The sequence below is a fragment of the Tenrec ecaudatus genome, chromosome 4, assembly GCF_050624435.1.
Source record: "Tenrec ecaudatus isolate mTenEca1 chromosome 4, mTenEca1.hap1, whole genome shotgun sequence".
Taxonomy (NCBI): Eukaryota; Metazoa; Chordata; class Mammalia; order Afrosoricida; family Tenrecidae; genus Tenrec; species Tenrec ecaudatus.
Genome location: NC_134533.1, coordinates 153470084 through 153492825, shown reverse-complemented (window position 1 = coordinate 153492825; position 22742 = coordinate 153470084). Strand labels below are relative to the sequence as shown.

The window sequence follows — 22742 nt, the reverse complement described above, 5'->3', positions numbered from 1 at the left end:
CCTGGCATTCTGTGATACTCACCTTCCCTACACGATCAATGAAGACAAAGTGGGTGCATAAGCAAATGTGTTGAAGAAGGCTGATGGTGCCTGGCTGTTAGAAGATATAGCATTTGGGGTCTTATGGGTTTGAAGATAAACAAGTGGCTATCTAGCAGGGAAGCAACAAGGCTCACATGGAAGAAGCACACCAGCCTGTGTCATCACAAGGTATTGATAGGATCAGGTATAAGGCATCAGAAGACCCAAAACAAACAATCATACTGATAGGAACAAGGGGGGACTGGAGTGGAGACCCAAAGCCCATCTATAAACAATTGGACGTCCCCTCACAGAAGGGTCACAGGAAAGGACGAGCCAGCGAGGGTGCAGTATAGCACCTACGAAACACACAACATCCCTCTAGTTCTTTAATGATGCTTCCTTCCCACACTGTCATGACCCCAGTTCTACCTTACAAATCTGGCTAGACTGGAGCATGTACACTGGTACAGATGTGAGTTCTCAACACACAGGATCCAGGACAGAAATAATAATAATTTATAATTTATCACAGAATCCAGGATAGAAATAATAATTTATAAATTTATTTATGATTTATAAATCATTTATAATTTATAAATAATAATTTGTAATTCACAAAGGTGGGAGGGTAGGGGAAGGAAGGAAAAAGGAGGCGCTGATACTAAGGGCTTAAATAGAAAGTAAATGTTTAGAAAATGATGATGGCAACATATGTACAACTATCCTTGATACAATTGATGTATAGATCCTGATAAGAGCTGTAAGAGCCCCCAATAAAATCATATATTTAAAAAAAAAGTTAAAGTCTGGGAAACTCTTAGGGGAAATTCTACCTTGTCCTACAGGGTTGCTATGAATCAGCATTGACTCAGTGGCAGTGAGTCTGGTTTTGGAAGCATTTACAGCCTTGGGAACCCACAGGTTTCCATGTAGTCACTGTGAGTCAGAGTTGACTCAATGACAGGGAGTTTGGCTTGGTTTTTGGTGTAGGAACTTCCTAGGAACATCCTTTAGAATCTGATTCTGTAAATTGAGGCTTGATCTTATGACCGTGGGGTTGTTCGCTGATTTGGACTTAGGCGGTGGGGGAACACCGAAGTAGAAAGTGGTGAAGGTATTTCCCAGGTATGCTCTGACAGAAACTGCAGAAAGAAACCAATGTTCCAGGGGCAATAAATCGTTTTCACGTTGTCTTGTAAAATTCCCCCTGCTATAATTTTGAACTCTTTTTACAAAAGTCAACTCTGTATTTCTAAGGCAAAGTGTTTTATTGAATCATTCAATTTATAATCCTCATAAAGCAGAGGCTCAGCTGTCTTGTCTGAATGGCAAATTTCAATTTAGGTTTCTGGATGACTGATCAGATTTCTGTGAGAGAGGATGTTCTGTGCAGAGGCTGATGGGAACCCCTAATAGCCGCAGTCTGCTGTTAAGAGTCCCTGGTAGATCTCTGAGTTATAGCTGGCTCACTATGACAAGTAAAGACATCACCTTCTCATCGACACTGGACATTAACTCCCATGAGTTGCTCATTTGACAGTTTTTATTTTTTTGAGCATCTTTTGTATACCTATTATTGCTACAGCTACAGAGGGATAGAGTTGTAAACAGAACAGATGCAAATCCATCCCTGCATGTAATGTATACAGTGGTGGTAAGGGTAAATGAATAGGAGGGGTGATAAATAAAGCATATTGTTCACTCCCCTCAAACCAGTTGCCAGGCCATCTTCCTCTGTGCCTCTGGGAGGACTTAAACTTCCAAATGGTTGAACTGTTTGCACCACCCAGGACCTATGAGAGTGTACTAGGGAATGCTAAAGAAGGGGGTGGAAGGAGCAGGAGAAAAGCATAGTGTGTGTGTGTGTGTGTGCGCGCATGTGTGTGTGCGTGTGTGTGTGTGTACACACGCAGCCCACCATGACCATTCACTGCCATGGTGTTAATTTTGACTCAGAGAGATCCTCTGGAACACAATGCATGGCCACAGAGCATCGGTTCTCAACCTGTGGGTCGCAATCCCTTTGGGGGGGCGATGGGGGTGTCGAATGACCCTTTCACAGGGGTCGCCTGATTCATAACAGTAGCAAAATGACAGTCATGAAGTAGCAACAAAACTAATTATATGGTTTTGGGGGGGGTCACCACAACATGAGGAACTGTATTAAAGGGTGGCGGCATTAGGAAGGGTGAGAACCACTGCCATAGAGTTTCTGAGACTGTCAGTCACAGTTCTCCTGCCTCGCAGCTGGAGAGTGTGCATCACTGACCTTGCGTTTAGCAGCCATTGCTTAAGCCACGACAGCACCAGGCATATGCGTATGCAAAAGGTTTATTAAAGTTTTAGATGGTATGGCTAGAGAAAGCCACGCTTTTGAAAGGTAACCTTTGAGCAAAGGTCCAAAGGAAGGTAAATATTGTTCATTCTAATGTGCGGGGAAGACTGTTCCAGGCAGAGGGATATAGCAAAAGCAAAGGTCAGCAGTCAGGCCGGCGACTCCAGCGTTATCCCCCTCTGAGGCACCGAGCACAGAGGCAGTGCCAGCCCTGGCCTTCTCAGCCCTGCTGGTCCATTGCTATCTCTACTAAGCCTTTCAAACCATGGTGGAAGTTTGGGATATGGAGTTCATCCTTTCTGTTGTTGAATTGTTTGAATCCTAGGAGTTTCTGCCGGATACTATCTTGTGACGGTAGCCAGAGAGAAGATGTGGCTCATGATGCACAAGCCACAGGTAAAGCTTGCTGTGTTCAGTGACCCAAGCATCTCACCGCTCAAAGACTCAGGGGACAATTTCCTTCCCACTGCAGCACAGTAATCTAACAGATTGGATTCAGCGAGGCCACCTCACCATGATTCATCATTATGGGGCCCCTAATGTCAGTGAGTTTCCACCCCCGTACTTCAACTTCGCTGGCTTCTCCCTCCTGTGCTGAGTTAGTTATTCAGTGTCGTTGTTCTTGTGTTTTCTGAATCTGTGATCACCAACGTCTTCTGCTCAAACCTCAGCATTTGTCTCTGACACAATGCTCACTCCAATCCTTCCAAGACTTTTAAAATGAGCCTTATTATAGTAGCAAGTGGCAAACTGTTTACACTATATTAATACTCTAAGAAACCATTGTTTACTTTGCGTTTGTAGCTCACGCTAAACATTTTTTCCATCTCTCTCCCTTCCCACTACCTCTGCCAAGTTAGGTTCGTTTTCTTGCCTCGGCTCTTCCCTTCATGCTTTGAGCCGTCTTAGGAATCTGGCTTGTGTCAGACTTCCCAGCACTCGTAGAAACAGGGAACTGCTTCACGAGGTCCTGCGGTCCAGCCTCGTTAGTTCAGAGACTAATCACTCGCCTGTTGGGGATGCGATGTCCTGCCTTGCTGGGAAGGAGTGAGAGATTGAGAAGGAGGTTGGGAATATTCCGGTTGCTTCTCGTACACGACAAGGCTCGTCTCCCTGCCCTGCCAAAGAGTTCACATGCTAAACATCAGGCGTAATAGATTGTGCACATGCACTTTGATGTATGTAATAATCCGTTTATCGTTAGTTGCCGTGAGTTGATTGTGATTCCTGGCAACCCCCCTGTGCGCAGACTACTCTGGTCCTTTGGGGTTTCCGGCTGTGTGAGCACAGGGCCCGTCTCTGGAGGTGCCTCCAGGTGGCTTTGCATCGCCCATCTTTCCCCTGTAACCGAGTGCTTGACTCACGCACCCCCGCAGGCCTCTATCCCCTTCTCTTAAAATCATCATTTTATTGTCTTCTGGGAACTCTTGTTCCCGAGGAGAGATTGTCAGTCTGTTTTTTTCCTTGTGGATAACTCCTTTCTGTACTTGTCAAGCTGAAAATTTACTATTCAGTGACCGGAAGTGGATTTATTTATTTTCTTATTCATCACATAGTATGTAATTCCTACTAGAGGACTCATGATTTCTTTGGTTTTGGAAAATTCTTAGCCATCCCCCACCCCCATTGAATATTGTTTCTATGCCATTTGCTCGGCTTTCTTTTTCTAGAAGTCCTGCTACAACTATGCAGCAACCACTCAGTCTATTATCTTTATCTCTTAATTATTCGGCAATATTTTCTTTATCTTTCTGCTTCTCCTGGGTGCTATAATGTATTCTTTTTCAATGTATTGGCTCTCTCTTTGTGTGTGATGTAGACTTTATTCTAGCTATTTAAAAAATGTCATTGACGGCATTCTTTATTTACAAACGTTAGAACCAGTTCTTTGTTGAGTTGTTAGTGACCCTGAGCCGGTTTGGACTCATGTCGACACTGTGCACAACAGATTGCAGCGCTGTCTGGGCCCACGCCATCCTGCACAGCTGCTGTGTGGGGGACCATGGCTACGGCCGGGGTGTCAAGCCATCTCCTTGGCTCTTTGTTGTAGATGCTTATTTTCATTTAATTTCTTCTTGTTATGGTTTCTGAGACTCACGGTCTTTTTCTGGGATTAGGTTTTTTCACACAGTTAGGTGTCTAAATATAGTTATTCTAAAATAAGAGGGTGGGTTTCTTTTCCATTCATTGACATTTTTTTTCCCTTCACTGATAACTTTTTTCCTGGGTTTAAGAATCTGGAATTGAAGGATCCATTTGGATTGGATTATTTTTTCCCTCCCACTCTCCCTCTATCTGCAGAGCAATTGTCTGTTTCTCTTGCTCCCCAGGTTCCTTGCCACAACTTATATCTATGGTTCAGGGCTCCTTCCCATTGTGATGCTAAACCTATCGCAGATCAATCACCATGCGAATCTCCTGCCTCTTTTGATGTTAAACTTTATCTCTTCTGTGTAGTAGATTTTTAAAAAATGGCTTCCTTTCATAAGCAAAGAATCCCTCTGTCCCCTCTTTTTCTTTGAGACCCTTGGCTACATATTGTGAGGCCAGCTCTAATCTTCCATAGTGTAGGCAGTGCTTTGGTCTGTAGGACACTAAACAACCCAACTCCCTGCCGTAGAGTCCATTCACAGTGGTCCTATAGGACAGGGTGGTTTCTGAGACTTTAAATCTTTACAGAGGTATACAGCTTTATTATTCTCCCAGGGAGCCACTGGTAGGTTTGAACTGCTGACATTGCAGTTAGTAGCTCAGTGAATAGCCCTCTACCCTACCAGGGCTCCTCTCTATCACAGTGTAAGATGAAACTTTTTATCCTCATCTGTCTGCTTTGGATGTGGAGCACAGGTATATTTACAATCTTCAGAGATGTTCTTTATGCTATTCTTCACCAAGATGATGCCATCTCTCTCTTTTAGAATCTCATCTATCATTGGCACAGTAGGGGACTTGAAAGCATGCACTTACGCTGTCATGTAAAAACATCTATATTCAGATGTATATTCCCAGACTCATCTTCACTTCAGGCAATGCTTATCCTTCTTCTTAAAGTATATGAAGAACTGTTACTCTTAAAAAATTAAATGTATGCTTCTTAACTCCATAATAATATTACTTTTTATGTTGGACTGCTAACTTCAAAGTTGGTGGTTCAAACCTAATAGTTGCTCCTTGGGAGAAAGATGAGGTTGTATGTTTTCCTGAAGATTTACAGCCTGGGAAACCCTATGTTGGATAGCTGTTAGAATCAACACAGCGGCAATGGGTGGGTTAATAGCACAGCTGAAACCAGCTTCTAAAGACCTCACATTGACTGAGCCCTAACTAAGTGCCAGGGCTGTGCATGTGGTACATATTATTACAGGATCTCACTGTGACCCCACAACTATGGGGGTGGGGGATAAATGATCATTTCTAGTATTTTATCGAACAGGAAAATAGGGTTGGTGTTTTTGAATTGCTGTCCAAGACCACAGCTGTATGAATTATGTAGAGCTAACATAGCCACGATAGTCTATCACTTATTAAACTGGTTTCATTGAGGAAATCTTGATTTTTTAAATTTTATTTATTTATTTATTTATTTTAAAACAATTTATTGGGGCTCACACAACTCTTATCACAGTCCATGCATATACATACATCAATTGTATGAAGCACATCTGTACATTCTTTTCCCTAATCATTTTTTTCTCCTCTTTTATTTTTAAACGTTTTATTAGGGGCTCATACAACTCTTACCACAATCCATACATATACATACATCAATTGTATAAAGCACATCCATACATTCCTTGCCCCAATCATTCTCAAGGCATTTGCTCTCCACTTAAGCCCCTTGCATCAGGTCCTCTTTTTTTTCCCCCCTCCCTCCCCATTTCCCCCTCCCTCATATGCCCTTGGTAATTTATACATCGTTATTTTGTCATATCTTGCCCTATCCGGAGTCTCCCTTCCCCCCTTCTCTGCTGTCCCTCTCCCAGGGAAGAGGTCACATGTGGATCCTTGTAATCAGTTCCCCCTTTCCAACCCACTCACCCTCCACTCTCCCAGCATCGTCCCTCACACCCTTGATCCTGAAGGTATCATCCACCCTGGATTCCCTGTACCTCCAACCCTCATATGCACCAGTGTACAGCCTCTGTCCTATCCAGCCCTGCAAGGTAGAATTCGGATCATGGTAGTTGGGGGGAGGAAGCTAAATTTTATTTTAATTCCTGTTTTTATTGAGAGCTCTTACAGATGTCATAACATCCATCATCCCAATAGTTCAAGTAAAATTGTACAGTTGCTGCTATAATCAGTTTAGAAACATTTTATTTCCTTTTGAGTTTTTTGATATCAGTTCCCCTAGATCCGCTTCCTCCCAACGAACCAGGCCTTTTTTATCGCACACTGTTACGCAATCTCTTCAGGACCTCTAAATAGAAAGCTTGATTAACAGTCTGACCTGGTGGAACGAACTCCAAATGCACTATCCCCCTCACATCAAAAAAAAAAAAAAAAAAGCACAAGAAGGCATTCTTTACTAACTGAGCTAAACTAGCACATGGCTTTAAGAAGACTTAGGAACAATTTTGGTTTAAAGTTTAAAAATGATCTCAGGTCATGATTTCAGGGGTTTGTTCTGCCTCCATGGCTCCAGAGAATGTGGGTTCTGTGGTCATTTGGAAATCTGTTCTGCACTCTCTCTCTTGGTCAGGAGTCTTCTACGGAATGCTTGATCAGAACGCTGTGTGGTGGTGGCGGGGACTTACTGTCTAATTCTGTTCTCTGCCCAGGCCTAGCGCTAGTTGCTCTTGGAGGCAATTAGCCGCGCTTCCTCTTCCTTTGCTGCTCCAGGCAAACCGAGACCAGTGCTGTCTCTGGGATGCTGCTTGCAGGTGCACAGCTGATGGATGGAATGGCTGTCAGTTATGTGGTGGTAGTGGTGGCAGGTGAAAGATGGGGCCTCTGCTCCCGTAAACAGCCCCAGTCCCAGAAACCCCCAAGGGGTCGCTATGGGTCTTCAGTGACTCAACGGCTCTGAGCTTGGTGTGGGGTTTGACTGGTGTCAGGTGTGCGGCCACCCTCCCAGTTGTGGTTATGTAGGAGCCTGCTGTGGCCGCCCTGCTTCTCGAGGGCTCCCCCCTTTCAGCTGCCCTCTACTTGACTACGCTGGTTATCATTCCCTGAGACTGCTCGCTCAGGTAGCTTGTCCAAAGCATGAGAGGAAGGCTTGCCACCATCACCTCCTAGGAGCATTCTGGCGGTGCTGCTTCTAAGGAAGACTGACTTGTTCTTCTGGCGGTTCACGGTGCTCTCAGCACTCTTGGCCAGGCCGTCACTCAGATGCACCAATCCTTCCGTGGGCCTCCTTACTCCGTGCTCAGCTTTCCCATGAGTCAGCCTCACTTCCTCAAAGGGAAGTCTGCTCCTTCAGCACGTTAAGGAGGTTCTGTGCATCAGGCCAGCCCAGTGCAGGCCTCACTTGCTTTCTTGGCCATCGCTTCCATGCCATGAGCATTGTTACAGATCCAGTCGGGATGGCAGCCTGGGCACTTTCCAGCTTTGCTCCATTTCTCATGACACTGTCTATTGGTCTCAGATGAGGATCGGGGAGTTCTTCCTCCTGATGGCGTAATGAGCGGTGCATCAGCAATTTTATCTTGATTTTTTTAATGAAAAAATTTATTCATTCTACATCATATAAGTATGATCACGTGGAACAAACCACCTGCAACTGCCATTGTCTTTCCAGTTGATGTGATTAATGCAGATGAGGAAAAATACATAGGTCATTCTCGATCACAGTGATGATTATTAGTTATGTACGAGTTCTCAAATTGGCATCTCCTGGAGGAGTTTACCTAGCTAGAGACTCACTCATCACACAGGAAGCAAATAATGAAAAACAAGTTGACTTGAATTCACATTCTGCTAACTGAGGACTGAGTAAGCAGAGGGGTGAGTTGAGGGTTGGCTGGCATACCCGTAGAGGGACAGATCAAAGGCTGTTTCACACAATCATTAAACATATGTCTCTGGAGCAAGACTAGATCGATTCCAAGTCTGTCTCTGCCAGTTCCTAACCGTCTGAACCTGGGGAGCACACCGATCTCTCTGCGTCTAGTTTCTTTATCTTGTCTTCTAAATGGATATAGTACTAATACCTCAGAGGCTGACTGCCACTTTTATGGGCTGTGCTCACTCTTTGGGAGCGGGGTGCCTCAGCTGACTCTAAAGGTGTCTTCATCGGCTGAGCGAGAGAAGCAGCAGATTTACAACCTTGAGAAGCTTGGAGTTCAGATGTCTAGCTTCTGATCTTCCTGAAGATCTTTGCTGCTGTTTCATTCAAAACATTGCTTGCTGCTGTTTGGAAAGCATTGTGAAACTCAAGATGGATACAAATTCTAGATTTTTATCAGACTCCAATTGGGAGACAACTTGATCAATAGGCTTCTATACTTCAAAGATAGCAACTGCTCCTAGTTGGTAATACAAATCATTCACAGCCTGGGGTTTGTTTGTATGCATTCGATCAGGGAAAAGAAAAAGAAATAAAGTTAGCACAAAGACTAAGCAAACCTATTAAAAAAGCCTCACTGCCATTCCAATTCCATCCACGTCTATCCCGTGGGACAGGGTAGAACTGCCCTTGTGGATTTCTGAGACTGTAGCTCTGGGAGTAAAAAGCCTCATCTTTCTCCTATGGAGCAGCTGGTGGTTTCAAACGGTTGCTTTTGCAGTTAGCAGCTCAGCTTTTTTTTTTTTTTTCTTCTCTCTTTCCCGGGCACTTTTGTTACATCCCACTATCAAAACATTACACATATCAGTGGGCAGCTTTAGAAGACTAGAGGTGGTGACAATCCAATAGACTTTGGTTCCGTACTTAACTTTATTCCCATGTCAGGGCTCGTGGGTTAACAAGTACTCCTGAGCTATAACTCTCTGCGCGATTCTGAAGTGCACACGCTACACAGAAATGTACTTAAAAGTTGTGTTTGGTAGGATGGAGCCAGTTCCAATTATGGTGACCCTTTGCACAAGAGAACAAAACCCTGCCCCGTCCTGTGGCTTCATCCCGATTGCTAGACTGGATCCCATTGTTGCAGCCATGGTGGCTCTCTCTGTAGTTGAGGACCCTCCTTCTTTTCGGCAGCTTTCTACTTTACCAGCATGGCGTTCTTTCTCAGGAACTGTCTGACGTACATGAGAAGAAGTCTCTCCATCCTTGCTTCTGAGGAGCGCTCTGGCTGTTCTTCTTCCACCACAGGTGCATCTGTTCTTGTGGCAGTCCATGGTCCGTCCAGTAGTCTGCGGTCTTCCTTATTCAATGTCCAACTCTCACATGCATGTGAGACTGCTGAAAATGCCTCCTCGAAGTGACACTCTTGCCCTTCATCATTCTATGGAGGTCTCGTGCGCAGATTTACCCAATACATTCCTTGATTTTTTGGCTGCTGATCCCAGAACATTGGTTGTGAATCTAAGCAAGATGAGATCCCAAAAATTTCACTCCTTTCTCCATCGATCGCTATATTACCTGTTGGTCCGGTGGTGAGGATCTTGGTGTTCTTTCCATTGAGCTGTGGTCCACAAGGAAGGTGGCAGTCATTGGTCTGCTGCCACCCAAACAGTAGTATTATGGCTTTTGAGTGGGTGGTCCCTCGGTGCTGGCTTCGCATGCTGAGAGAACTCACCGCGAAGCCCGTTTTGTGATCCAAGTGGGTTCTGGAGGACAGGAGAAGTTGCAGGTTTTACAGTCTCTAAAGGGTTCACAAGCGGACATGAGCAGCCTTGTGGGAAAGAGCACCCACCGGTGCTGAACTGGGCGGGGGGTTCCAGGGACAAGGGGTTGAGGGAGCAAGGGGCAAGAGGGCACGGAGGTCAGACAGCTGTGGGCCCCGAGCAGGTGCATGTGGGTCCCAAGCAGGTCCAAGTGAGCCCCAAGGGGGCATGCCTGGGTGGTGCGTGTACGCCCCCACTCTCCGTCCTGCCACTGACCAGGAGCAGGGTAAGAGAGAGCAGCCTTCCCACAGCCAGGATATTTCGAACCTCTGGCCAGGGAGGCATGGTTGATGGTATTGGTTGACCCCATTGGCTAGGTTAAGCCCACCTGGGTGATGTCACGAGCCTGGGCCTAGTTTGGACTGCCCAGGTGTACCTCTCACCTGGCTCGGGGGAATTGAGTATGAGCATGCTCAGTTTGGGGTCTTCGTAGGTGTCTCATGGTTGCCTGATTTCCTCCCACTCTCCTCTGTGGGGGCCTTTGCAGGCATGGGAGAAGACAATCCCTGCCCTTAAACTAGCTCCTGACAGTAACACACTGCACCACTAGAGCTCCCAAATAAGCCAATGTTGCCTAAAGCTTAAGAGCACTGTCTAGTGCCTGATTTGGGGTCAACAGACAGGGATTGCAGTAGCTGCACGCTGATCATTCATGGAGGTTAGTTGGTCTTTGAACACACGGACATGTTCACAGTCAGTGCAGGGAGTGGGCAGCAGAGAGGAAAGGGCAGGGGTGTCTGCCCACATCCTGATGGCTAGAAGAGACCGTTCTTCTTTTGGGTAATGAGCTTGGAAAGCTATAACTCACCAAACAAAACCTACTACCATCTCGACTTAATTCCAATTCACAGCAGCCCTCTAGGGAGTTTCTAAGACGTCGTCACTCATTTTACAGGAGCAGACAGCCTCGTCTTTCTCCTGTGGGACGGCTGGTGGGCTTGAACCCTCAAGTTGGCAGTCCAGTGGTCACCCAGCAGTGCTACCCAGGGCTCCCTCAGTTATCCACACATGGAAGCTAGTGTGTTGTACTTCCTGTCTCCGCACGCTAGCCCAGAGGTTAAAAAGGAAGACACCTGGGATGGAGGAGAACGAATGTTTATTGAGCACAAATCATGAGCCAGGGGCTTCACAGGGCATGGGCTTACTTAGTCTTCATGCCAGAGGTATTCCTTGTTTTCTAAAGAAACGTGTCCCTTTAGTACATAACAAGTCGAGAGTGTACACCACCACACCCGAGGCTCGGATGATTTGCTTTACACCAGTGTTTTTAAAGCAGAGGCCCTCACTTTGGGCTGTCCATGGGGATGCCGGTGACCCAGGCCGGAGAGTGCGATGTCACTCGTCTGAGTTGTGGTTGGGCCCGTGGGATTTTGACGCGCTCTGGAGTCGGGGACCACTGTTTGAAAGGGCCCCTCCTCAGTGGCAGCAGCCTCCCTCTCTTCTTCCAGTGACCCTGCAGTTTCATGCTGGAGACAAAGAAAAAATGGGTGTTGACTTTTTATTTATTTGTGGTGCAGAGGTTCCTAATCAAATTTACCACACTGATGGGGAAAAAAAAGCACCAGCCTTGCTGAGAGATACTACTGACCATTTAAACTAGCTACCCGGCACTCCCAGCCAGCGCACCCCCACCTCCTCCTGGCCCAAGGAACAATCGAGCAGGATGCATATGCCTTTCAGCTGTGCAGACTCACACCGACTCACAGGGCGAGAGGTCAAGTGTCCTTTCACTTGTGCTATCGAATTCGGGACCAAAGGAGAATATATTTATGAAACCCCAGTCAAGATTGTATCTCTTCTCCACGGCTGCTAATTTCCCTGCTCTGTAAGCCACAGAGAAGAAAAAGGCCAACCGGCAGAAATATCATTCTTTCAGCAACTCCTGGGGTTTAGAGGATGTGAAGTGAATAATTATAGCCTCTGTAGGAAACCTTCATTATTTAGCCAGCGCACGCCGGCCCCGGCTTTATATTTTTAGTCTTGCTTTGTTGCTGGGGAGTGTATCTTGGCATAATGGCCACGGGTCATCTCTCCACTGCCTCTGACTCTTTGTGACGCCCTGAGCCAGCCAGGGAAGCAGTGCTGGTAGGGGGCATCTTGTGACACTGGGCACACTAGGGGCTCCTGCACGCTTTATCTTTCTGTCCTTCCTCACAAACGCACCCCTGACAGGCGTGGCTCTAGGGAGCAAATGCACTGGGAGGTCGAGACCTGAAGTTCTTTTCTTGGATTGGCTTCTGACCTTACCTGAGACCTTCCCGACTGCTGTCCACAGAGGGATGCTGAGGATCCGGTGTCCCGGTAGCAATCATGGAGGTATCAAATGGGACTCTGCCGATTAGTTTGCCTCTGGGATTTTTCATTTTCCTCCCATGAAGTAAGAAAGACGACTGCCGTCTTGTCTCAGGACATAGGATTTAGACTCTAACGTCTTAGGTTTAAGTCTCCCCTCAGCCATTTTATGGGCTGTGTTTGGGGGCAAGTCTGAGACCTTTCTGCCTCTGTGTCGCTCTGAGTAAGACCCCATTCCCCCTAGTGCTTACTCTGAAGGAGGCGGACAGGTCACTGGAGCACTGTTATGTGACAGCGCTTCTGGAGCTTTATGCACTTGGCATATATATATATTCTTGGCACTTTTTCATCACCGTTCCCCGTGGTTCTATTCTCTCTGTCCCCGTAGTCTGTAGTTCTTGGCAGCAGTGGCTTCTATCTAGCCTTGATTTTTCTAACGTTTAAGGGCTGTGAGCCCATTTTCTGCGGGACTTTCTTACAAGAGCACACACAACTCCTAACCCGAGCACCTCAGAAAGGGGCTTCAGGAGCAGGGTCTTTGCCGAAATAATTACCATATATACTCGTGTATAAGCCGTTTTTCAGCACATTTTTTGGCTTATACATAGGTCAGTGGTACCCCAGAGAGGTGTAACATCTAGCTGCCCGCACTCCAGGTAACGGGCCGAGCATCCGTTATCTTGCGGTGATTGCCGTTCCTCCGCTGTTCATTCAAAGCCCCGCTGACACTGCAGGGCTTTGAATGTTTACTCATATCTAACCAATCAGAGCTGTCCTATGACGTGGACGGCTCCAATTTGCAGAAGCACCCATAGTGATTCACTTACACCTGCAGCTGAACTGGTAAGGATGTGTCTGTGACTGCGCTCCATCTCTCCCCTCTGGTCTCTGTGTTAAATCACTTCCCACATCCCCTGCCCACACGGATTCCCCCCGCCCCCTTCCTGGCTAACAGGCCACAGGGATGGGGGCGGGGGTGGCATTACCAAGAAAGTTCTTTTTCAAAGTCTTGTTTTTTTATCCTATTAGAAATGGATACTCTTGAACCAAAACAAAAACACCATTCATATGAGGCTGGTTTCAAAATGAAGGTTGTGTCAAGAACAGAAGAGAGCAATAACAGTATTGCAAGTAGGGAATTCTGTGTTGGCGAAAAGCAAGTGAGGGAGTGGCAGAAATTGAAGGCTGACTTGGAACAGATTCCTAAAGCTAAAAAAGCTTGTCATGATTTAACGTCTTTTTATGGGGCTCTAGAGAGTGAATTGCATAAATGGGTTATGGAGTATCATAACACCCATGGGAATCACATATGTGCTCTACAAATGGCTAAGGATGACAAATATAAAGCACCAGGCATTGAAAAATTTGCTGCATCAGCAGGATGGTGTACCACTTCATGAATAGGTTTGGCCTACTATGTTTGAGACAAAGAGCAAAGATTTCCCATAAATTGCCATAAGACCTTGAAGAAAAAATTATGTCATTCCAGTCATTTATTATAAAATAAAGAAGAATTTATAATTATGACCTGGCAGATATTGGGAATATGGATGAAACTGCCATGACTTTTGATCTTCCAAGCAACAGAACTGTGGCAAGTTTAGGAGAAAAAACCATTTTTCTCAAAACCACAGGAAATTAAAAAAAAAACACTTTACAGTTGTTCTATCATGTTTGGCTAATGGAACTAAGCTGCACCCTGTCATTATTTTAAAAGAAAGACCTTGCCTATGAAGATCAATTTCCCACCAAGAATTACTGTGTGTGGATGGTTGAAGACGGAATAAAAAAAGGCTGGAAGAAATTTGGACTCAATGACCAGGAGCAGCCTTAAAGAAAAAGCCATCGTTACTTGCTTGGGATATGTTCAGAGCCCACCTATCGGATGACATAAAAAAATTGGCAAAATCTAGTAAAGTTACTTTAGCCGTTATTCCAGGTGGGCTTACATCTGTACTGCAGCCTCTGGATGTATCTTTGAATAAGCCTTTTAAAGACTGTGTGTGAAGGATGTGGCATGAATGGATGTCATCTGGTCAAGCCCAACTAACAAAAGGAGGAAATTTCATGAAGCCTGACGTAGAGTTAATAGCAAAGTGGGTTTGAGATGCATGGGAAGACATTCCAGAAGACATGGTGCGACGTGTCTTCCAGAAATGTAGCATTAGTAATGCTATGGATGGCAGTGAAGACTGTGCTTTGTATGAAAATGACAGCAGTGATGGTGATGACGGTGATCTCAGTGAGGACAGTGTCTATGATGACCTCACACCAGCTGAAGCTCTGCATTGGGATACGGATGATGATGAGGAATCCAGTTTTGAAGGATTTTAACTCTTTACATTTTAGTTTATTTTCTGATTTAGCTCAGGGAAAAGTACTCTTAAGGTATCATTGTTGATACCTTATTGTTTTTGTTGAACATATTGTCCACTTACTGTGCTGGTTTACTAATGTTAAATGACTTGTCGTCCTTTTATTTGTTTTTTGTTTTTTTTAAAACAATTTAGTAGGGGCTCACACAACTCTTATCACAGTCCATGCATATACATACATCAATTGTATAAAGCACATCTGTACATTCTTTTCCCTAATCATTTTTTTCTCCTCTTTTTTTTAAAACATTTTATTAGGGGCTCATACAACTCTTATCACAGTCCATACATATACATACATCAATTGTATAAAGCACATCCATACATTCCCCACCCCAATCATTCTCAAAGCATTTGCTCTCCACTTAAGCCCTTTGCATCAGGTCCTCTTTTTTTCCCCCCTCCCTCCCCGCTCCCCCCTCCCTCATGTGCCCTTTGTAATTTATACATCATTATTTTGTCACATCTTGCTCTATCCGGAGTCTCCCCCCCCCCCACCTTCTCTGTCGTCCCTCTCCCAGGGAGGAGATCACAAGTGGATCCCTGTAATCAGTTCCCCCTTTCCAACCCACTCACCCTACGTTCTCCCAGCATCGCCCCTCACACCCTTGGTCCTGAAGGTATCGTCCACCCTGGATTCCCTGTGCCTCCAGCCCTCATATGTACCAGTGTACAACCTCTGCCCTATCCAGCCCTGCAAGGTAGAATTCGGATCATGGTAGTTGTGGGGAGGAAGCATCCAGGATCTGGGGGAAAGCTGTGCTCTTCGTCGGTACTACCTTGCACCCTGACTGACCCATCTCCTCTCCTAAGCCCCTCTATGAGGGGATCTCCAGTGGCCGACACTTGGGCCTTGGGTCTCCACTTTTATTTGTTTTTTATTTAAAATAAATATTTTAATACATTACCCCACTGATGTCTCAATTTTTGGTAATTTTATTTTCATTTGGTTTGATTATTGAAACTCACCAATAGCTTCTGCATTTTCCACCCTAGACTTATACTTGAGTCAATCAGTTTTTCTGGTTTCCCAGGTAATAATTAGGGACCTCAGCTTATACACTGGTCGGCTTATATTCAAGTATATACGGTAAGTCAAAGGTCTCCGGATGAGAGCATCCTGCGCTAACTAGGTGGGCCCTAAATTTCATATCATGTGATCATGCTTTGACCTAATAAGGAATTGAGAAGATTTCTCACAAAATCAAGAATTTCTCAATGAAACCAGTCTCATAAATGAGGACCTGCAGTAATTATCTTAACCCAAGAAAATTCATACAACGTTGTCTTGGTTCAGATGTAGACGGGACCATATCCCCCCCCATCGCCATGCCGATGGGTTAGAATGCGATCCCCTAAACCTACTCAGCCCAGTGCCTTAGTGAGGAACCCCTCTCTAGTGTCGCCACGAGTCAGAGCCAGCTGGGTGGCAGTGGGATTGGTTTGGTGTGGGGTTTTGTAAGAGGGGGACATTGACAGGCCAGGGGAACATACATGAACAGTTCATGTATGTGTTATGTAGCGATTCGTGTTATGCTGTCATGGCCTGTGGCTGCTTAGAACCACAAGAAATGGGAGGAGGCCAGGGAGCATTTTCCCCCTTACAGCAGCAATTCTCGACCTGTGGGTCCTGACCCTTTTGCGGGGTCGAAGGACCCTTTCACAGGGGTCACCTGAAACCATATTTCCGATAGTCTTAGGAACCGAGACACCGCTCTTCTGTCATTTCCAGGCGGGTCTGCTGTGCAGATGTGTCCACATATGGGGTCACCACAACATGAGGAACTGTATGAAAGGGTTGTGGCATTAGGAAGGTTGAGAACCACTGTCTTACAACCTTCCGAGGGCTATGGCCCTGCCCATACTTTGATTTCGGACTTCTGGCTATGAGAGAGTAAAGTCCTGGTGTCTGAAGAAGCCCAGCTTATAGTAATTTGATATGACAGCCCTAGGAAGCTTAATATGCTTAACTTTTAAGACTTGGCCCAGGTGCCACTTGTTCCCAGAAGTTTCTCCCAAATTCCTAAGGTTGGATGAGGTGCCCATGTTACCCCTCACACCTGCCACCCAAATCCCCTCTGTGTAATTATCCATGGACGTATCTGTCATCTCCACAAACTGAGGGATCTGCGGGAGTGGGGATTGTGTCTTATTAATATTTCTTAAATCCTGTCTCCTCACTCACCCCCCCCCCCGCCCCCGAACCATCACAGTAAGCAGACACAGTGCTTCCAAGGGGCACCAGGGGGCTGAGGCACCGTCTGCAGACACCTTGCTCTTGCTGCATCCACTGCCAAGTACAACTGGGGCACTTCCCGACACAGAGACTTTCAGCTGCCCCACCACTCTGACTTTCAAGTCCCTCTGGACGCTGTCCCCAAAGTACTTTTCTGGCCTTCCCTGCCATTCTCTCTCCCCAGGAACTTCCTGCTCTAGGAAACGAATCTGCTCCCCTGGTTGATAGAGCATGGTTTCCTCACGTCAAACCTTTGCCAGACCTGTGAGCGACAGGAAAGCTCTCCTCTCCCTCACTGTTGAGATCCAAGTGACCCGTCAGAGCCCCGTTGAAGTCCTACCTTTTCCTCAAGGCCTTCTTGGCCGCCCTGAAAGGAAGGCAGCGTCCCTTCTCAGATCTCTGTGGAGCCTGGTGGGGGCTGTCCTAGGATGCCCACGCAGAGCAGAGTGGGATAGTTCAGCCCACGCCTCTGCGAGCCAGGCGGGTGCTGGCCCCTGCCACCAGTGCCCCTCGCTCTAGTCTTCTCTGTATGGCCGCCTGGGCCTGCGGCCTTTCGGGGCAGTAAAGCACCTCATTACACTGGGTATGTTAAAGGGTACATGAATACATTCTGTATTAATACAGGGCGATTCAATAACCCAGTTGGATGGTTTTGTGTGTGTGTGTGTTTCATTTCCCTTAGGGTATCTCTGTTGCTTTGCTCAGACAGGATTTTGTGAAAATGAATACATTACTGGAAAACCTCCTAGCCCTTCTTTAGCATTCAAAGGCAAGGCTATCTTAGTGACAGATTTGCGGTTGGAATGAACTCCTGGCGATGAATGTCAGCATTATGCCTGGGGAGTAGCACCCCTTCTTCGCCTGTGGGTGGGCTGCAATTCGGAAGATTTCGCAAAAACATGTGTGGCCCAGAGAGAGCTGGGAGGAGCTGGAGGCAGAGAGCAGGGAGCCAAAGTTGGGCCCATTCCAGGCAGGACCACCTGGTCAAGAGGCCCTGTCTCCAGGTCATCAAATACGGAGTCCATGAGTCACCATCTGGTCACAAACATCGCTGGGTTGCCCAGAACCCTTGAAATGAGTTGCCATCTGAAAGTAGTTGCGATGACAAAGCATGGCTGGCCAGAACGGAGTTCTTTCTGCTTATCCGGTGGGTCCGAGACAGAAAGAAATATTAGCTGAGTATCATCTTCAACCCCAGAGATGATTTCCCACAGCCTTCTTTTACCCTCAGTGAAGGAAGTTTGTTTCCCCCCTTTAAGGACACATTCTTGTTAGAATTTACTGCTGCAGTTAGAGAAAACAGTTTCTAAAAACTGTCTTGTCTTTCTCTGTGTTGAAAGCACGAAGTTGCATAGTGGGAAGAGCTTTGGAGTCTTGAGTTTGAATCCCAACTCTGTTGCTTGCTTGCTTTGCCACCTCCAGCCACTTCCCTTTTCTGCCTCAGTTTCTGCACCTTTGAAAGGGGAACGGCCATATGACTGTATAGGGTTCTTGAGGGTTGATTGAGTCCCGTGGAGAATGCATGGCAAATGGTAGCCTTGAATACTAGAGGTTTGGCAACGGGGCTCCAAAGGAGCTTAACAATGAGCTTCACTTTTTGCAGATAATTGAGAGCTAAGCAAATAATCAAAGGCACGTTGGCTTGAACTAAGGGCCCATTCTAATAGATTTGCATTGCCTAATTCTTTGCAGAACAACGGGACTACTGAGCATCAGGTGGAATCATTCATAAGGAAAAAACTGGAGTCACTGTTAAGAGAATCTCAAATTCGAGACAAAGAAGAGCCTGATAGTTTCACAGTGAGGGCGCTGTTGAAGGCCACTCACGAAGGCTTAAATGTGCACCTGAAGCAGGTACGAAATTCCCACCTGTGTCTGTCCTTGGATAGGACAAAAAAGAGAAACACCTCATGGGTTGTTTTTAATAATTTCCCACTTATAAAATGCTTAGTTGGCTTCTTCCGTATCTGTTCTCATATCACCCGAGAAAGGGACATCTTGCAAAATGGTCTGTCTGAGACATTGAAACTAGGATGGAGTGAGGAAGTGGAAACAGCTCACATATGGCCTCACTGGATCCTCTGAACAAATGCTCAGTGTCCCTGAACTTGCCTTCCCAAGCCAGGCATGCTCGTGTGAGGGAGGAGCCTCCAGCCCATGAGATACCTCACCCTCCTTGCTCTCCATGTTCGGTCACCTGCATGCCCGTGTCCTAGCCGTGTCAACCCTTAACGATGTGTCTCTTGCCACCCTTCAACCTAATCTCTGTTCTGAAACCTGCATGACTTATTTTTAAATGTAATTTCGATCATGTCACTTCACTGTTTAAAATTCGTCAGTGGCTTCTTATTACACTTGGGATAAAGACCACACTCTTTCACTGGGATTTCAAAGACCCGGATGATTCCGCTCTTACCTACCTCTCCCATCTCAGATCTCTCCATTTTTCCCTATCACACTGCCTCCTACCTCACTCTCATTGTCTCTACATGGTACAGGCTGCCTGCCTTTCTCTTCCCTCTGCCTAGGACATTTCATTCCTGGATCGTTGGCTAACCCTCCCTCAGCCTTTTAGGAGTTACTGGTTGGCACAAGGGATCAAGTGCTGGCAGCTGGAATCCACCAGAAGCTCCTTGGAAGAAAGGCCTGGGGATCTTCGGAAAGGTTGCAACCGCTGAAGTCCCTGTGGAGCACAGTTCTACTCTGCACACGTGGGCTCACCAGGAGTTAGAGTCAGATGGCAACGGGGTTTCTTTTTAACGCGGCCTTTTCAACTTTAACTTCACTGCTGTGTCCTAAATGAATCTTCCTTGCCCCCTGGAGTAGATGAACTATTCTCCTTATATTGCCTAAGGTCGGCTTTTACTTAATCTGTCTTCTGAAGATTTTTAAAAGCATATGTGCAATTACTTGTTCAATGTTTATCTTCTCAACTGGCCTATAGATTCCATGAGAATAAGAAACCTTATCAGTCTTGATCACTCTTCTTTTTTATTTTATTTGTTTCACTCTTCTTATTTTGGTGCTAGGTATAGTACTTGAAATGTCATAAATAATTATTGAGGATAATTGTTTATGCTCTTGATGAGACTTTTAATATGGAAATGGAAAATATTATAAATGGGAAAGGAAGAATGATATTGAGCTTGGTGATTTTATAATCATAGGCTATTGAGAGCATAGTTGATCCATGTGGCCACTGGCTCTATTCCTGGTAGCCTTCTCTGATGCTACCACCTCCCTCCAGGATTCAAAGTTCCCCAGGCAGACTGTAGCATATGGAGTCACCACCCTCGGGTCTAAATGAACTTATAGCCTTGGTGAGTGCTCTCTCGATTTCACCAAAGGCCAGCCATTCAACCGCTGCTCTGTTCTCCAGGTCTTTGTAGTTTGCAAACACAGGAAACTTTATTTAAAAGTGGCTTAGATCAGGAAGAAAGAAGTTGGGCTGGGTTAGGGGTAAGCTTCTTTCCTGAGTGGAATTTAACCCAGAGGCTCAAGGCTCAGTCGTCTCTTTAAGGATCCAAGTGTTTTCCATCTTTCTCCCCTACGTTCTACATTATTAGTGTCATCCCGAATCTACTTCCTTGCCACTTAGTTGGTTAAGGAGTGACTGCCAACAAGACCATGGACTGCATTTTCCTCAACTGCATCTTTGATTAATCTCTATGGGAATTCTCTCTCTCTTCTCTCTCTCTCTCTCTCTCTCTCTCTCTCTCTCTCTCTCTCTCTCTCTCTCTCTCTCTCTCTCTCTCTCGTTTCTTTATTCCACATATGTGGCTATCTCTGTTTCCCACCCCCCTCTGGTTTCTTATAAGGTCAAGCCTAAAGATGTCTCTATATACTGGTCTCCAGCAATGAATCACCGAATGTATTTTGATAGGGATGATAAGTGAGTAAGATATGTAGTCCTTGCCCTTCCTGTCCTTTAATCAGACATATGCTCCAGCCAGGAGTTAGTCTGAGGTCTCCAACCTTGAAAATTAACTCTCATGAGAGAAAACTCAGAAGGTGCTATTTAAATGATAATACCTCTCATCAGTACTTAGCACAGCAAGAATCATTTTATTTAATAATGTAGCTTTGTTGTGTGTTTACTCAAAACACACACACACCATTTTATTACTCTATAGATATGCTTATGTTTTATTTGTTTATTTTATTTTCAGTGCTCTAAAATCCCAACTAGCAATATCCAGTAAACATTGCGATCACTTTCTTCAGTGGAATGGGCTCTCAATGACTTTTGGCCATTTCCCAAGACTAGATCTATTCTTAACTGAGCACAGTTCATTCATGGCTTCCAAACACAGCTGTGCAGATTGTGGAGGGCCTCTGGAGTAGGCACTTTGAGGAACTTGCTCAGCTGGGTGTTGATGAGAGGCCCTTGACCTTAGCTTTGGGATGTTGTTAGCAGGTGCTGGTCCCTGGCAGTTTCCTGGACCTTCTGTGCCAATGTTCCCATATGTCAAAGCGGGCACAGCCACCACTGTCACCGTTGCCATTGTGGAGAAGAGGGGCAATAGGAATGAGCAGCATCTCTAGGCCTCCCACCTAAAGAAAAAAGGAGAAAAGGCCCCTTTGTCACTCCACCAGAGCTAAAACAAAATAAAATCCTAAGTTAGCAAAACAAAACAGCCTTCCCTTATTTATGACTCTTTTCCCTTAGAATTCAGATGTAAAGGAAAGTGGAAAGAAATCCCATGGAAGATCCCTCATGACAAACTTTGGAAAACACAAGGTATGTATTCAGACTGATGACTGTGTGTAATGCAATTGTTATTATTTTTTTTTGTACTAAATTGGCCGGGCACCTGACACAGCTCTGTGTTTCTGTAACATTGGATATATTGTGCTTGGATTTTATTACAGATATAAATTAAATGATTTAATATAAAACAGTGAACCCAATTCAAAATTATATGCAATTAAAACTACCTACTAGGCTCTAAGTGTTTAGCTGAGGTTCAAAGCGATGGCATATTGAATTAGAAAAGTGTTTGTTTGGCCTCTAGGAACTTCTGTTCAGACTCATCCTATTAATGTTCAGACACTCTTTAAATGAGAAGATATTTAGTATTTAAAAAAAAACGTAAAAAATGAACATAGAAACAGATACCATTATTGGCAGAAGTAGCACCAAGACCAGACTAGGAAGGAGGTCAAGTCTACTAAGGCTTGAGTTTGGGAAAACCTAATTTGTATCAGCCTCTACTAAGTACAGGGTGCATCTTGTGATCTCAGGGTTAGCAGTAAACAACGGATGTGTGTCTAAAAAACGATGATCCCACTGCCATGAAGTCAATGCTGACTCATTGCAATGCTATAGGGCAAAGTAGAAGTGCCCCATAGAACTTCCACGGTTGTAATCTTTATTGAAGCACCCTGCCACATCTCTCTCCCACAGAGCCCTGTGGGTTCAAGCCACTGACTTTTTGGTTAGCAGCAGAGTGCACTATCCCCCTGCGCTCCTTCTAAAGTGAATAGAATGAGAGAAAAGAGGGGGAAAATCAATTCCAAAGAAGCAAGACACGAAGGAAAACAGAACACCGGATATATAAGACTAATAAAAATTATATACATATATCAGTTGTTAATTAAATATGATTGTACTAAAAACTCCAATTAAAGCGCAAAGATCGACATATGGCACGCCAATAGAATGCTGTATGTACCACACGAGACTAGCATTTTAAATACAGGAACCCAA

The 22742-nt window shown here is 45.4% G+C and overlaps 1 protein-coding gene across 2 annotated transcripts in view; it reads left to right on the top strand.

Moving 5' to 3' along the window:
- Window positions 1–22742, top strand: part of PLCH1 (phospholipase C eta 1) — a 227197-nt gene that overhangs the window by 169599 nt on the left and 34856 nt on the right. For both annotated transcript variants that reach the window (XM_075548867.1, XM_075548866.1), the window contains exons 11-12: window positions 18725–18886; window positions 21702–21773. In XM_075548867.1, the coding sequence (XP_075404982.1) occupies window positions 18725–18886; window positions 21702–21773 (234 nt within the window). The remainder of the gene's footprint in view (window positions 1–18724; window positions 18887–21701; window positions 21774–22742) is intronic.